Source organism: Magallana gigas, chromosome 6 (genome assembly GCF_963853765.1).
Source record: "Magallana gigas chromosome 6, xbMagGiga1.1, whole genome shotgun sequence".
NCBI lineage: Eukaryota > Metazoa > Mollusca > Bivalvia > Ostreida > Ostreidae > Magallana > Magallana gigas.
Genome location: NC_088858.1, coordinates 56,231,799 through 56,248,437, shown reverse-complemented (window position 1 = coordinate 56,248,437; position 16,639 = coordinate 56,231,799). Strand labels below are relative to the sequence as shown.

The following is a 16,639-nucleotide window of genomic DNA, read 5'->3' as shown; positions in this document are numbered from 1 at the left end:
TATTTGTCAATAACTTGACCATGTAGGATTCATCATATTCATAAAATTCTCTAAAATCCAATGCTTTTACAATTAACTTGAAATCTGCTACAAGAGGTAAAACATTTGAATATTAGAGATTTCTGTTGCATTTACAAGTATACATGATGTGTGTCAATTGTCACTACTTTCTTAAAATGTGATGCATTTATACATGTACATGTGTATGTGCAGGATATAAAGTGGTTGCTGAAGATAAAATTGGCAATCTGCCAGAACTTTAGCAGTGTCAAGGTCATTACATGTATGACTTCATTGTCCATCAACAACGACACAGCTGATGTTTTTCTCAAATTTATTTTACAAGGGTAACATCCCTTTAATAATAAATAACATTCATACACACATATCCTTGCTTGCATACAAATGTGCAGAGAAAAATAACATGCTGAGCTGAGAGCACAGTCAAATAATGCAGACTGATTTATGGATTGATTCAAATACTTTGCTGATTCAGAACAGTTTGGATATAAAATCTAACAAAATGTTTACTGCCATTGACACAGATGCCAATACAAACCTGTGTTTGTTATAACTATAATTTCTGTGAACAGTACATGTAAGAGTAACTCATTAAACGGACGACCACAACCACAACCTACAATATTTCCTCTTCTGATCTGTATCTTAGGCTGTCCAAAGTTAATTCTTTGTTTTACGTTACCCCCACATGTAGGTTTAAGAGAAATTGTTGTTTAAATAAAAACAAACCCCCATTTAAAGTTTTATCTACAAGATTGTTTAACTTTTCGTAACTAAAAAACTAAACTACAATATTTATAAAACGGTTAAGGCACATACTGGATTACTTAGTGAACACTTGATGGAATTGTCTGTATCTGACAGGAACAGTCATCAAACAGTATACATGTATCTTGAATACTCATAGTATTGTATTTAAATGTAAATGAATGAAAATCACTTGTTTGAAAATTTTATTAGTTTTTATTTTATTGCCCTCCCACGTAGGTTTGTCATTTTGAAGGTGACGTTAAATGTAGAATTAACTTTGCACAGCCTTATATGTGTTATGTAAGAAAAAAACAGCATAAAAGTTTAGTCTTTCCGACTGAACCCTCTGCAATATATTCATGCACATCAGGCAGAAAGCATTTGCTAAATGTAGCATTGCCTGAGAAATTAGCAAAGGGTAGTTCTTTTCATTAACTAAATTATTATAATTATCAAAGGTTACAAGATACCGGTAGTTATACCATTAACTTAAGAAACCTCATTTTTTCTACTTAAAATAATTTACAAATATTCTGTCATAAAAAACATAACTCCAATCAATATCTATGTAATTTACATGTAATGTATATTTTGTTCCATGTAATGACTGAAATTATATTTAATAATTGCATTTTTTTGTAAAACATGCAATTTTTGTGTAATTACAAGGACTTTCTTTGCATACCTACATAAACATGTATATAACTCTTGTGAAACTACATGTACTTTGTGAAGGTACATGTAATTATGTGTCAACAACATGTAACATTACACTCCTGAGTAAGTACCGGTACATGTAATTCTGAGTAACTTTATTAAATTATGTGTACTAAATACTAATTCTTTGTAACTACATTTATTTTCACAACACTGTGTAATGAAATGTGGTTGCATGTAAAAGAGTGCATGTAATTTGTTGAACATTGTAGAATGTGAAACTCTGCAGCAATTTTCTTTAGAGTTACCTCTCCTTACATACACAATGGGCTTCTGTTGATTCCAGCTAACGACTCCCAGCCAAGCCTTTACATACACCCACCCACACACTTACAATACATTCAAAATCCCACAAAATTCATTCTTACATACCTCATTAACCCTAATTATTACATGTAATTAAAGCAACAACTATTTCCATGGATCTCTATAAATATTCTATTTGTTGGCACAAGACATTTTAACAGTTGTAGTGATGAGGGTACCCAGTCTTTGCTGTATAGTACAGTTTATGGTGGAGCCCTGGTGACAGAGACTGAGGGTACAGAACCACATGTATTACAGGGCAGACTGGAAAATAAAGAGGTCCCATTTAATAAATAGCATCTGCTGCCCCACCCAGCTGCACCACGCTGCACCACAGCAACAGACGTTGAAGGTGGTAACCAGACAATATTGACATTCTAAGCGTGAAAGACATGGTTTCCAAATCTGGCTGACATAAATTGTTGATATTGATAAAGTTGAGATGCATGTTATGCATGGCACTAAGTAAAAAGTCAGATTTCCAAATCACTTTTCCTTCAAATCTCTGGACACAAGAACAAATGTGTCCTGAGAAAAACACCACATGCATTGAGCCTGCTTCCAAACGATGCCCTTTGTTCACAATCACAGCTTCTATCAAGGTCTTTCCTAACAGAAAGTCTACCCCTGACATGGCTGCTTCCAAAAGCTTTGATCCTCCAGAATCAGTGACCCAGAACTATGGCTCTAAGGGTAACTCCATCCCTGAACATTAAACGCACAGTATCTCACTATCTCCATCCTGAGAATTCAAACACAGATTTTCCTGAATTCCACGGCTAGTGAATTCCTTTGGCGTGATTGCATAACGACACTATGTCTGGGAAAGCACTAACTTTTCTCCAACTCCTCCAGACATTTCTTCATGTAGCCCTGCATATCGGACATGTCTGTCACTGCACTGTACACCATTTCATGGAAAATTAACGGCCATTGTTTCAGAAACTCATTTCGCTTTTTGTCTGTGAAAACTGTTTCTTTTGTTATTTCACTAATGTAGGTCCTGGCAAATTGTCTCTTGTTTGAAGAATCCTGCAAACAGAAATAATGATAAATTTGCAGACCTCAAAATATCTGAAATAATAATTATTACATATATAACAAACAGGTTAAAGTGGGTTAATTTTTGTCAATTTTGTGTTTTTTGACTGGTCCAGAGATACTTCCATGTACACCTCAAATATATTGACTTTAATTTAGATTTCCTTATTTGGGATTGCCACAAACCTTCGTTCACTAATGTCAAATTAACACACAGTCAGCAATGCCATATATCATGGAATCATCATTGCTTCTGGGGGAACAATGTTCATGGCTTTTGTTTGTAAACTTGCCTATGAATTTACATCCCCATGAACCTATGCACAATCATTTGTTTAATATTTATTAAAATTTTACTGATTTTACAACCAACGAAATTACGTCCCAAAGAACCAAAAAATGATGGCTACCCACGAACATTGACCCAACGAATAAAAATGATACAATAGTTTCCTCTTTGTAACAAGTTGTGCAAGGGAATAACAAGGATAACACAAAGACAAGCCCTGTTTGTCACCTGACCCTGCCACCAACGTACCTGTGACTTTGAGGCCACCGATTCCTTGGTTTGGTAGGTGAGTCCCGATCGCCCAACAAACTCGCCCTGAGCTTTGTCCAGTTTTCCCTCCAGAATTTTCTTGGACTTGTCCTCACTCATTGCCAGCAGCTGCTTCCTCCTGTATAGCAGTAAAATAATGTCATGATTAGAAAAAAAAGTCATAACTAAATCTTACTATTGAAAAAATATTATACAAGTACCAACTAGAGTAGAGTCACATATCTCAGCTAACTGCTATTTTAGGGGTCTCAGTTCAAAAGTGAAAGTAATCTTTGATATTTTCCTTTATTATAATTTTTGAATTCAATTCATGAACCAAATTTTAAATGAGAATATTATTGTTAAACATTTTTGTACTAAAAAAAAAAAAACACCCCACAAAAATCCAGAGATCTATGCTTTTAGGTTAAAGGAGACTCTATTAGAAAATTTTCTGTCACAACATTCCAATATTCATAAATTTTCTGGTTGTATAGAGACATCAACAACCAAATTGTATGGAAACAACTGATAAGTTTCACCAAAACATTCACTATTAGGGCAATTTGATAAAAACTCACTGAAACCCAATTAAAGACAGGAGTCAATTTTTATGAGAGAGAGAGAGAGAGAGAGAGAGAGAGAGAGAGAGAGAGAGAGAGAGAGAATGTATATAGTGATATACTCATATACATCTTGCTTGCAAACCAATATTGAATCGAAAAAAAGGTATATGACAAAACAAAACAGAGGGCAACCTGAAGGATGTGCATAGAGAATTTCAACATAGGGTACTTTAAGTAGGTAACTGATGATAATTGATCTCAACATTCAGTGTCAGGCAATGCCTATAAATACAACTGATCTTGAAAGACAAGAAAAAAGGGAAACAACTCAGCTTATTACTTATCATAACAATAGTCTACAAGGGAGATAACTAGGATGGGGAACCAGTCATGTGATCTAGGGAGAGGAGGTTAACATTAAAGTGTATTATGTAATTGTTTTGAAATGAAAATGAGCATTCATTGTGGACATTTTAAAATTTTACAATCATCGGGGCTGGATATGTCACTGAGCTGACAACAAAACAATGAGAAAGGAATGTTTGTCATCAAAGACAACCCTCAGCTGTGGGCCTCACCCAGAACCAGTGTGACAAATGGGTACAATTGATCCAAGTCTTCCTATCACACAGATCATCTAGTGCTTTAACACAAACATTCTCTACATTGCTTTTTTCATGTTAAACCTAAATCATAAGAAATGGATTTTCTGATCATTAGCTATTTAGGTCAGAAAATCTATGTGGCACTTTATTAAATGAGTAAAAAACAAATGAATTCTTGAATTAATCAATGTAATATTAAACAATTCTAGAAATAACAAGTCAATTAAACTGGTAAAACTCTTGTTTTTAAATATTCCACTACTTTTTATCATGACTAAATTCTTGCACATTTTTAATATAATTGTTTTAAAATGTGTTTTATGGATCTGCAAATTAAATTCATGATGTTTAGATAAATCATTAATTGTAACACAAAGGCCTGCCCATTTATTTCTCCAGAGGCACTATCTGATGTACTCAGAACTGTAAGCTTAGAGCTATATCAGGGCCATTTAAACAGTTTAAAGCCCGGCAGACCCCGCTGTGTATTGACTGAGAAATGATACAATGGAACCAAGGTGTCACATTCTGCACTGTTGTTACCATATTGAAAATATTTTTTTTGCAATATAATTTTTTCTTATAACATGGTTGGCTCTATTTATTATTAATAAGCAAATATTAATTGTTTCAATAACTTTCAACGATGCTGTCAACATTTTCTTGCAGCATTTGACTCAAATGGTGTCATTTTTACAAAATTTTGAAATAATTTAAGTCTTAATGATAAAATAATTTTATCTTGACAAGGAGAAAAGAATCCCCCAAAGACAACTGATGCCCCCTGTAACTTACACCCGAGGTTTTTCGGTCCTCTCGACCGCCGGAGCCAGTTGCTGTGTGTGAACCTCTATCAGTTTCAATGAGACCTTCATCTCAGCCAGAGACTCGAAGTTCTGTAACTGGGTCGGCTCAGGGGAATGCCCCCACACGTTCCGACTCAGTTTGGGCCGCCCGAAGCTGTACCCACTACAGATCGTACTCCTGAGGGTGGGGGAGGAGTGACCCAGGGTGGGGGTCACTGACCAGCTCCTCCGTAGCCTCGGTTTGGCTTTGATCTCCATCTTTGTGCTGCTGATGGCGGCAATGTTGGCGAGGGGCGACCCCATTTTCTTGTGACTCACTACCTCTTCTGGAGGAGAGCCACGCTTGGGAAGGAACCCCACATTCATCTTGATGAACATCAAATCATCGGGGGGACGCATTCTTTCTTCATCAGCTGACATCGGGGTAAATATTTGCTCAATCCAATCACAACATTATCTTCTGATTTAACAAATTTCATTGTGAATCTTACAAATCCTTTTCTAAGAGTGAGAAGTTCACACAATCGCTCTTATCCCACACAGAACACAAGTCTGATCTATAGTCTTGCTGAGAAGTAACAAATCACTTCTTTAAAAATCAACATAGAACAAAATTCGTTCTTCAGAACAGAATAACACAAAACATCGAGTCCTCCCACAAAACCCGAGTCCTCCGACAAAAGGAGCTGCATCAAGCCTATCCATTCTCCATTGTTTAGGTGTTGAATTGTTCAAAGAACTGCGAACTCCAACAAACAAATGCTGGTTTGGTTCTGTAGAAGTCTGCAGTGTCAGTAGATTGTGGTCTGGTGTCTTGGATAGACCCCAGTGTTACACAGAACACAAGTGACAGATCGGCCCGCTCACACAGAGACGAGCTCTGCTGAAATGCTATCTATCTCCGATCTCAATGTTATCATACCCAGCGCTCTGTTGTGATAACTCGTAATCGACGCGGTTATCTGCGGTCCGTGGGATTACCAATCAAAGGGTCCCGGGATGACTCCACACTCGGCCATGGGATTCCATTAGATCAGAACAATTACCCAACAAACCGCCTTCTTACACAGTTGCTGATCGCTTTTGCATATAAGTATCTACAGTTTGTTCATAGGGTATTTAAAAATTTTCAACTGCTTGGCACTTTGGTAATTGTGTGTAGACTTATTGCACTCTGTATAAACATTGCCAGACAAGCCGTGTGTTAATGGGAAAAAACCCATTGTTATTCCTCGGATTGTACAAGAACATTTAGCACCTCCAATGTATTCTTCCCGTATTTTAATGATATCACATGACTTCACAAAGTGGACCAAAAACTTAGATACTTATAATCCAATTCATTAAAATATCATTGTGTTTTGTGATCAACTTGGTAAAATAAACATTGAAATTAAATGTTTTGTTATTGTTACACTTATATAAAAAAAGTTCCAGCTTGACAGCAGCACAAGAGCTCATTAATTTTTCCTGGTAATTACACATTTTCGGTTTTTGATAAGGAGGTGTTACTGTAATAATCGGGTCTTTTTGTGTGCATGAGAGGCAGGGCTTACAAAGTGCTCCCTATCTGTGATAGATGTCCCAGAATGCTTTTTTCCCTGATTAATGCCCAGCGTGAACCACGCAGTCAAAAAATAACACGAAGCTCAGGGCAAACAATGCCATTTATCTCGCCTGCCAAAGTCTGATACAGAAAACCTTATTACCAAAAAACTTTCTTTTTTAATCAATACTCAATTGATTTTTATATCTTAAGCTTTCAGCAGAGGAATCAAAATTGTCTTCATGTAACACCTGTATTTTTTAGATAAGCAAATGAAATACCAGTTTTTATATCATGACAAGATGCTTCAAACATTTGTTAAAAAAGACACAATAAAAGCAGAAAGGTTCTCCAAGAAGTTCTTGTAAAACCTGGTACAATGTGACAACATGTTCATGAGGTACCTGAAATCAAAGTCTCTTTACAACTAGACAACTGGATTTTTGGTTGAATGAAATTCTGTTTCAAATGTGCTGACTTTGACCACCCTGAAGGTTTCAGAGGTGTTCCTATTGGTATAACTTTTTTTAAGCAGACGTCACTTAACACAAATAGTGACACCAACAGTAGCCATGGCAATCTTGTTCAACAACCAATGAAATATTGGATATAATTTCAAACATGACCACTACTTCAGCATCTAGGATTTAAATATGCTTAAGTATTTTTTGTCACTGTCTATAGCACAAGTATATGCTAACCTTCAGTAAAGTTATAGTGGTAATCTGAGTCTTTTGGTGGTACATGTACATGTCTAGTAATAGTTTCTTACAAACAGAAAAGGAATGGAATATTCGATAAGACTTCTAACCTGAACTTATTTCCATAGGTAAAAGACAGATGTTGGTGTATAATCGATACTAGTAAATCAAACAGATTTGTATGTGGTTTTATTAAGAGTAGATAATTCATACCTTTATCAGAAATGATGCCACAATTTATAAATCCTGTGTGTGATTGTGGAAGAGAAGATGGAACATGATATGACACCCATTTAATGGGCTGTCACAATATGATAAAATGACATATGCTGTCATAATATATATGACAAATGTATTATTGATGCAATATCACATGACATGACACATGCTTTATTGGTGTGATTCACATCCATATACCAGATATATAAGTGTGATGACACATTATCATATGACACCATTGTATTGGTGTGATCTGACAATTTGGTTAGACACTTGTTGTATCAGTGAGATGTCACATGATATGGAACCTGTTGTGTGGGCATGATGTCACATGATATTACACCTGTTGTGTGGACATGATGTCACATGCTATGAAACCTGTTGTTTGGTCAAGGTGTCACATGATATGACACCTGTTGTGTGGACATGATGTCAAAGGATATGACACCTGTTGCATGGACGTGATGTCACATGATATGACACCTGTTGTGTGGGCATGATGTCACATGATATGACACCCGCTGTGTGGGCATGATATCACAACCATATGACACTTGTTTTACAGCCTTGATGTCACAACCATGTCACCTGTTCTAAAGCGGTGATGTCATAATTACCTAGTCTCGCCAATGAGTGACAGCAGCCGTGACTGGGGGAGCTGCGAGGTTGTAATGTGAGACACCGGTCCAAATAACTTTTCTGCATTAACAATATCTGCCGCTGATATCTAGAAAGAGAAAAAGTCAAACTTGCAATTGGATTTGGAACAGTTGGCAAACATTAGTCAAGCAGAATTGATAAAACGTTTCCCTTCCCCACCTACTTAATTATGCCATTATTTTTTTTAAATGTTTAAAGTGATAATCATTGAAACAACAGACCCCACAAGTTCACAACAGACAATCATTTCCAAAACCTCAAGCCTGTCAGTTTTTGTTTTCTTTTAGGATTTAATATGACAATCAAATTCCTACTTTAAATCTCTGAGTGTTACTCTGACAGCATAGATATGTCCCACAGGAGATATGTGATTCACATTATATTTTTGCATCAGGAGTGAAACACAAGGCCCATGGACCTAGAAAGCTCACGCGTTACTGTATTCCTCATTAAATCTGAGGAACTCACATTCGCGTAAAATGGAGAAAGACTCCCTTGCAAACTTTTATAATATCGCTTATATTTTTTAGATATTTTTTTATCTATATAAAATTATAAAAAAGTATTTTGTATGCAATTTGTTACAAACTGACAGAATTGTGAAATTTAAGTACTCCCTTAAGATAAGGATTGTACAGCAGACACAGATGAATTGCTTATACCTCGACATCGTTGATTTTCTTCAGAGCAAAGTGCGCCAGTCTGAAGATGATGTACATGCGCCACAAGGTGAACTTGGTGATTGGATTGCCGTCCAGGTCAATGTTCAGATTATCCAGTCTCCTTACCCCCGAGAGCGCGTTAATCTGAACCAGGGAGCGGATGTTGGTAGAACTGAATGTGATGGTCTACAATCACGAAATAATGTAGATTCCTACATAAACACTGGAATTATTGTCTCATAAAAACTCAGCTTATCTACAATCACAACAAATAATGTAGATTCCTAAAAGAACAAGAGGAAATATCATCCTCATTAAGAGTCAGTTTATCTACAATAATAAGAAATAATGTAGATTCCTAATTATAAACTAGGAATAAATACATGTATCTCCATGAAAATCACAAAATAAACAGCTCAGCCTACAGCAAATATTAAATTAGCAAAGTGAATTAAGACTATTGATTGATCAATTTGTGTCCTGCAAGACCCAGACGTCTTACATGAAACTTTAATCCCAATCTTTAATAACCTTGATGTACGATCAACTTATTTGTTGTTTTTTTTCAAACGCCCAATCATTCATCCAGCAAATTTTGTTTTGACGCCCACACACTTAATTAAACTCACTCAATTTTCAGGCAGAGTCATTTAATATCATGAATTAAACATTCAAGTCAACAATTTCAAACCCACTGCCTGATTAAATTACCAACTGTCTTCCAATGCTACTATAAGATTCAAAATCTCAACATCAATATGGTATCATTAAATTCTCTGGAATAGATAGATATCAAACAAAAAGAACCAGGGAAATGTTATATATATAACTTTGTTCACAACAGAAAAAGAATAACATACTAAAGACATAACACTCCAATCACTGTCAGATTGTCACACAGTAACTAAATCTATATAAATATACCTTTAATCAGAATTATATCACTCCAACTAAAATAATCATAAAACTATTCCATGGACACTGGGTACCAAGAACTATTTTGATACCAGGGTCTTTACCAGTCTGAAACACAGGACATGTTACAACCACAAACCTCTAATTGGGAACTGTAATCAAGCATTCACAATCTGTAGATATACACAGAATGATCTTAGATAAGGATTCCCATAATTCATTACATCAAACTCAAGCAGTGGATATATATACTAACCAACAATACAGAAACTGTCCAAATCCTCCGGATAAAACACTGTAATCCAAACACATGGTCGTCGCTGAATCCATCGCAAAAAAACCCGACAAATTTATTTCACCACAGAGGGGTACTATTTGGGTCCCTCATTGACAGAATCAGTTGTTGTGATTTAATCAAATCAACCCTTGGGGATCGTAATATGAACCCTGGGAATCTAAGGCAGAGTTCCACTGTAATCCAACTCAGGACAGCCATATATGGGGGAGAATAAGACCGAGGCAAATCTCGAAGAATTAAAGGATTAAGGCATAAAGCGTGCATGGATTGTTGGTGGGGATTTACCAGTGAGTTAAGTAGCAGGAACAAACCAGGGTGTAAAGACTCGATTCCAATCAACATTAACTGCCTAACTTTCATTGAGAATTAAAGGATTCAGCCCCTGATTAATCTGAGTTCCCTATAATTAGCTCCGGGTGAAATATTTACGAATCTTTAGGATCGGAGATAACAATCTAGATCTGTGTTCAATGAAGTGATGGTTCAGTGGTGTGTATGGACCATTATTTGGTAGGAGTTACTCAAGTCATTAACGTGACAGAAAAGATCCGTTATGGAAACAAATTAATCACCTAAAAAATTCCAACATGAATTTTCTAAGCCCCACACTAGAGAATATCAAATATAACAAGTGCATCGAATATATAAAATGTTTAAATTGTACATTGAGTATAACTAGTAGGAGACTATCAGAATTATTCCAAAGTACCGGGTATTATTGAGTGTACCGTAAATATTTTTAACAAATTAAAGAATATTCAAAAGTGCTCCAAAATGTATATCTGTAATCATGATGTCATCGTGATTCTGAAATAAGTGGATTCTATGGCCGAGTTCAGGATCTGAAAGTGATAAACTAAATGAAGAGCTGACATATCTACAACAGAGAGGAGTCGGGCAGGTCCTCCTTAATCCCATACAAAGACAATAACACCCTATATTGTCAATCCCATACAAAGACAATAACTCCCTGTCTTGTCAATCCCATACAAAGACAATAACTCCCTGTCTTGTCAATCCCATACAAAGACAATAACTCCCTGTCTTGTCAATCCCATACAAAGACAATAACTCCCTGTCTTGTCAATCCCATACAAAGACAATAACTCCCTGTCTTGTCAATCCCATACAAAGACAATAACTCCCTGTCTTGTCAATCCCATACAAAGACAATAACTCCCTGTCTTGTCAATAATGCATTTGAGAAAAAGTAACATGCAGCTCAGCAGTAGACTTTTGAGTGTTTCAAGCCAGAATCTCTGTATGGCCGCTCTTCATTCTGGGCCGCACAATCAATCACAAACAAGCAGATAGTTCATAACTCTACATAAAATGTTTTCAGTAAATAAAAACTTACAAGTCAATGACTAGTTCAGTAGAACTTGTCTGTACTCATTGACGAACTCATAAAACGGTTAAACTTTTACTGTAAATACCGGTAAACTAGTTCTTACCTGTACCCCAGGGAAGCGAGTCCTGATTTTGTGCAAGTGTTTGGCGATCTCGTCAAAGTCGATGAACTTGAACAAGACATGGGTGACCGCCCCCGCGGCCTGTACCCCCCAGTTCCGGTCCAGTGCCTCCAGGGACTGGGGCCCATACATGGTCAGGCTGTCCCCCTCAAGGTCGGCCAGGTTATTGAGGTCAGAGGCATACTGCCCCTGGTTCCTACAAATATAGACCCATAGAGCTCAGTCATCTAAAAAACTCTCTGATGTTGAAAGACAATACTGCAAAAAGAGAGCTTCCATCACTTCAGCTGATAAAATCAATAAAATCTGATACACAATATGTAATTAACGACAGGTGCTTAGAAGGTTAATTAGTGATGATCACCTGGTCTTCAGGTAAATACACATCAGGAGGGATTTCTTGCCCCTCCTGTCCCCGGCCCTACACCCTCTGGCTATCTCCATACCCTGGCTTCCTGTTAAGCCACAACCACTGAATTCAGTGGCCTAAGTGTAGGACTCTGTCAGATGCGGGGCCGTGCTCCCTTGATGATGCACTGAACACTACGACTCTACGTAAAGCCTGACTACACTTCAAGGAAGTATCCGACTGGAGACATCCATTGTTTACTGCCATTAATTATTGAGGCTGATTGCCTTGCGGATAATCCAGCTCATCACAAAGTACACAGACTAACTGTTTTATTATTGGATTCAGGCAGAAATGAGTTGAGCCATGGAATAATGTCTGGCTACAGATTGACAAAGATAAATAAATCTCCCTTAATTTTATATTCAGACCATTTATTTGCTTTGTTTTCTGTCCCTTTTATTTCCTGATAAAATACAAGTCTTATCAAGGACATGACAGCTAATCACACAGTCCTGTTCACACTAAATATATTTTCTTGGTTAAGTAAAAATTAAGGTACTTCATTTCTCTGTTAGGGAACACAACTCCTAGAAGATAAAATTCTCTCACTTATACATAAACCATAACTGGGTAAAATGCAACTGAAGCATCACTCAAGGGCTGGTCTGGGTGAGAGTCAATGTAGCAACAACACCACCAAAAACCCCCAACCCCACTAGCTGTTCTTGCTTGTTCTTCAAATAAATGATGTCACTTGGAAAAGCTTGGTCACATTATCAAATACACAGGGGCAATATCTATATTCAAGCCCCCCCCCCCCCACCTCCCTCCAAGCCAACAAAAAATATGTAAAAAGTTTAAATGCTATCCTACCCAAATATGACAGTCTCCTTGATCTGGCCCACTTTCTGGGACTCGGACTTGAATTGCTGTACTTTGTTGGCTGTGCGGGGTCTGGAATCGTCGAGGGCGCTCTGAGCACTGCTGGGGCGAGAACCATGTCGGCTACTCTGCTTTGACTCACTGTAACACACAACGTATAACTTATGTTTTTATGTTATGTCTTCTGACATCAGAGAGTCAACACCTGTTTAATAAGTCAACAGATAGTCCTTAAATAACTCTACTACCAGAATACACTCATCAGACTTTTTTAACTTTACCAATACATTTGACAATCAGGTAAGGTTTAACCTATATTAAGATTGTAACACCTGTGGCACTGACAGGTAAGATTCCTGCCTACCTTTGTATGGACTCCACCTCCAGACTGTCCTCATTGGACGGTGAGATGATGTCAGAGTTTGCCACCGAGCCCACGTGGTTGGCGTACAGTTCCGGCATCTTGACCAGTTTCCCCGTCCGACTGATCATTGACCCCTGATTGACCTCCCACTGTCGCTTGGCGTTGTTGATGGCAAGTCGCTTCTTTTCCTGCTTATAAGAAACATCAGTCGATTGATCAGGACTCTGGATCCAAGTATATAGTACTGTACACGGTCACAGAACAGTACAGAAACTAACAACTCAGTAGTATCAATAAAACTCTCAACAGTTTAGTACACCAAACACATAATCAATTTTCTCAGATTTAGACAAAAAGAGAATTTATTTCTATTCCAATCAAAATCAACAGATTTCTACTCAATAACAAACCCACACCCAACGGAGCACCAATCAGAGGGCGAAACAACAAACAGACATCAACACGATGTTAGTGGATATGTAGAAAACTCACTGTTACTTTAATATATTGTTATACTTTCATGTTAAATACTGAAATCTGATTGGTTAAGACGCAGTTAATAATATTTTCTATTACCCTCAGCGGTAGCAACGCACTTAGCAACGGGTAACATTAAAAAATGTTACATGCGCGAAAATTATGCACGTACGGTTCGCTGTAGAATTCACGTTACTCCTATATCAAAGCAGTAAAATTTTCTTAAAATTAAGACATTCAGTATAACAAAATAAATAGTGCCTGTTTGGGAGGATAACAGTTGAAATTGACACCCCTCGAAAACCATTGTCAACCTCCGCTTCGCGTCGGTTGACAATGGTTTTCTCGGGGTGTCAATTTCAACTGTTACCCTCCCAAACAGGCACTATTTATATAATGTCAGATCCAGGGTTTAGACTTCACAAGTTCGTTAGAAGTTTGTTGTTTTAACAGTATACTCTATCTACATATGAACTTTAATTTGTAGTAAGTAAAACTTTAAAGTCGGTAAACAATATGTTTACTGATTGATTTCACATAGAATGTTGAGCCTATATAGTTATCTAATTTCCAAAGAAAGACATATCTGAAAATGAAATTGATGAGAATAATTTTGAATCATTTGCATATATTTGTTTTACACTAATAAGATCAGCATTATAGTACATTACATATGTACTAAAATTAGATTAATAATTGATTGTTTACTTTGTTTACATTGCATGTGCACACCTTCACCATTACAACATCAATGAAACAAAATTCGGGACAAAAGGCCACCAAATGAACGGCAATGCAAAGCCTAGAAGTCCATGTGAAAGAAACTAACCAATTCATTGTTATCCATTAAAATCAAGATAACAATTGCATATAATTTCTAAGATTTGAAAAAAGAAATTCTAAATGTTGTGATTATGTAATCAATAAATAGTTGAATAAATGCATCATATCTGTGAGTTACTATAAAAACTACCTCTATAATCGCCTTAAATTGGTTAATTTAATTAATGCTTTGTAAAATCAATAAATTTTATAATTCGCCAAACATTTGTTTATAATTAATATATGAATTAAAAAAAATACAGTTCTTGCGTATTCTAATTTAGGCTATTACAATTAATACACAAAGCTTCCGCACCATGCTTCCATTATTTATTATATTTTTTTGCTTTTTAGATTCTATTAATGTTGTAAACTGAAGCTTGATTGGTTAGCACGAGGAGGCGGAGTTGGTCTAAGCTAATCATGTCAGAGGAGAGGAGAGGCTATAGAAACGTGTCTAAATATAGATACCCCTGGTGGCGGGCGCTCGGGCGTCTGTACCATCTGAGCGGAAATATAAACAAACTGTACAGTTCAGCGTTTTGTCAATGATACACTACACATAAAACAATGACAAATTAACAAGATTACAAGCAAAGAGAGATAACTCTGCATACATCAATAAGTTTTCAATTGACCTTTAAATTCAATGAAATTTTTTTTTTAAATTTCACAATATACAGAGAAAAAAAAAGATTTGTAGAAGATTATGTGACAATAGAATGAGTAGCAACAGTGCTAATCCAAGCATTGAATCGCTTCTCCTCATTGTAATACACACTACAGGGAGTGTATAGAGGGGGTTTCCATACTATTACAAGATGACAGACAGACAACAAATAATAGGGACAGTAGCGGGTCATTTCTAACCTTCATTATGTTGGTCTTGTTGGACTCCCTCTTCTTCTCCTCTTCTTTGCGAGCCATCACCAGGGCGATCCTTCGCTCCTCCTCCTGCAGACAGAAATAACCCCCAGATTAAGACCCAAGTCTTCTCCTCTCATGATGATGTAATGCTAATCTACTGACAGCTCAATACAAAATGTCCGAATAAATCGGCTGATCAATGATTATGTAAATCACAGTTTGCCTAATTCTGTGTACACATGTCAAGGCTTCTCAAATTCATGTAAATGGAGGAAGCCTTAGATCTCCTTTCAAACATGTCATTCTCTTGTAACTTTAAAATCCGCTAGACAAATTAATCATCTGCATTTAGGTTGCAAAATCAATGCATATATTTTTTTTAATAAGCTAACTGCTAAGATAGGGGCTATATATATATCGCTATATTCAAAGGCAGTGAGAATTGAATGTTTATGGTTGGCACTGTGGTGAAATGTGAAATTAGTGGAAGATAGTTTTACAGGCACTCAAACAAGTAAATTCAAAATATATACATAATATCTCATTTCACATCTAATCAATTGAAAGTACAGTAATTCACTAAGGAAAAGGAAGATTTAGTAATCTTACAAATATTGAAATTCCCCATCCGACTCATTCTAGCTCCCTTAATAAATTGCTCATGACATATAAATTTACTAGGAACTACTCAATCCCTTTTTTTTAAAGTTGCCTTCCAATAAACTTATTCTTATTGGTAAGGACAAACAATTCTTATCAAATGTTAAAAAAAAGCCTGAGTGAGGGACAACAATTCTGGACCAGCTGAATTTTAAAATAGCTTAAATATTCAGGTTCTCCAAACATTATGGCAGGTTACATCAATTCTAAATATTTTATCTTGAAAATCATTTTTATTGCCCCCTTTGTCTTCCCATGCCTGTTACCCTTCCAAGTGGGCATATTTAGCTACTGTATAAGTGGCATGTTATCAAAGTTTTCGTTGATAATTCGACTCTTAACACCCAATATCTAACATTACAACGTTCTTGCTTCCCTGAAATCTAAAAGCG

General features: G+C 36.5%; 1 protein-coding gene across 11 annotated transcripts in view; it reads right to left on the bottom strand.

The window, feature by feature from the left end:
• Positions 1 to 320: 320 nt before the first annotated feature.
• The window catches only part of LOC105335531 (leucine-rich repeat-containing protein 49), a 46,089-nt gene continuing 29,770 nt past the window's right edge, over positions 321 to 16,639 (bottom strand). For 8 of the 11 annotated variants that reach the window (XM_034470031.2, XM_066087933.1, XM_066087937.1 and 5 more), the window contains 9 exons: positions 15,591 to 15,674; positions 15,192 to 15,224; positions 13,422 to 13,612; positions 13,049 to 13,198; positions 11,806 to 12,019; positions 9,139 to 9,324; positions 8,434 to 8,543; positions 3,374 to 3,512; positions 321 to 2,826 (listed from right to left, as the gene is read on the bottom strand). In XM_034470031.2, coding sequence (XP_034325922.2) covers positions 2,626 to 2,826; positions 3,374 to 3,512; positions 8,434 to 8,543; positions 9,139 to 9,324; positions 11,806 to 12,019; positions 13,049 to 13,198; positions 13,422 to 13,612; positions 15,192 to 15,224; positions 15,591 to 15,674 — 1,308 coding nt within the window. In that variant the 3' untranslated portion in view covers positions 321 to 2,625. The remainder of the gene's footprint in view (positions 2,827 to 3,373; positions 3,513 to 8,433; positions 8,544 to 9,138; positions 9,325 to 11,805; positions 12,020 to 13,048; positions 13,199 to 13,421; positions 13,613 to 15,191; positions 15,225 to 15,590; positions 15,675 to 16,639) is intronic. The other 3 variants (XM_066087932.1, XM_066087934.1, XM_066087936.1) reach the window with 3 other exon arrangements.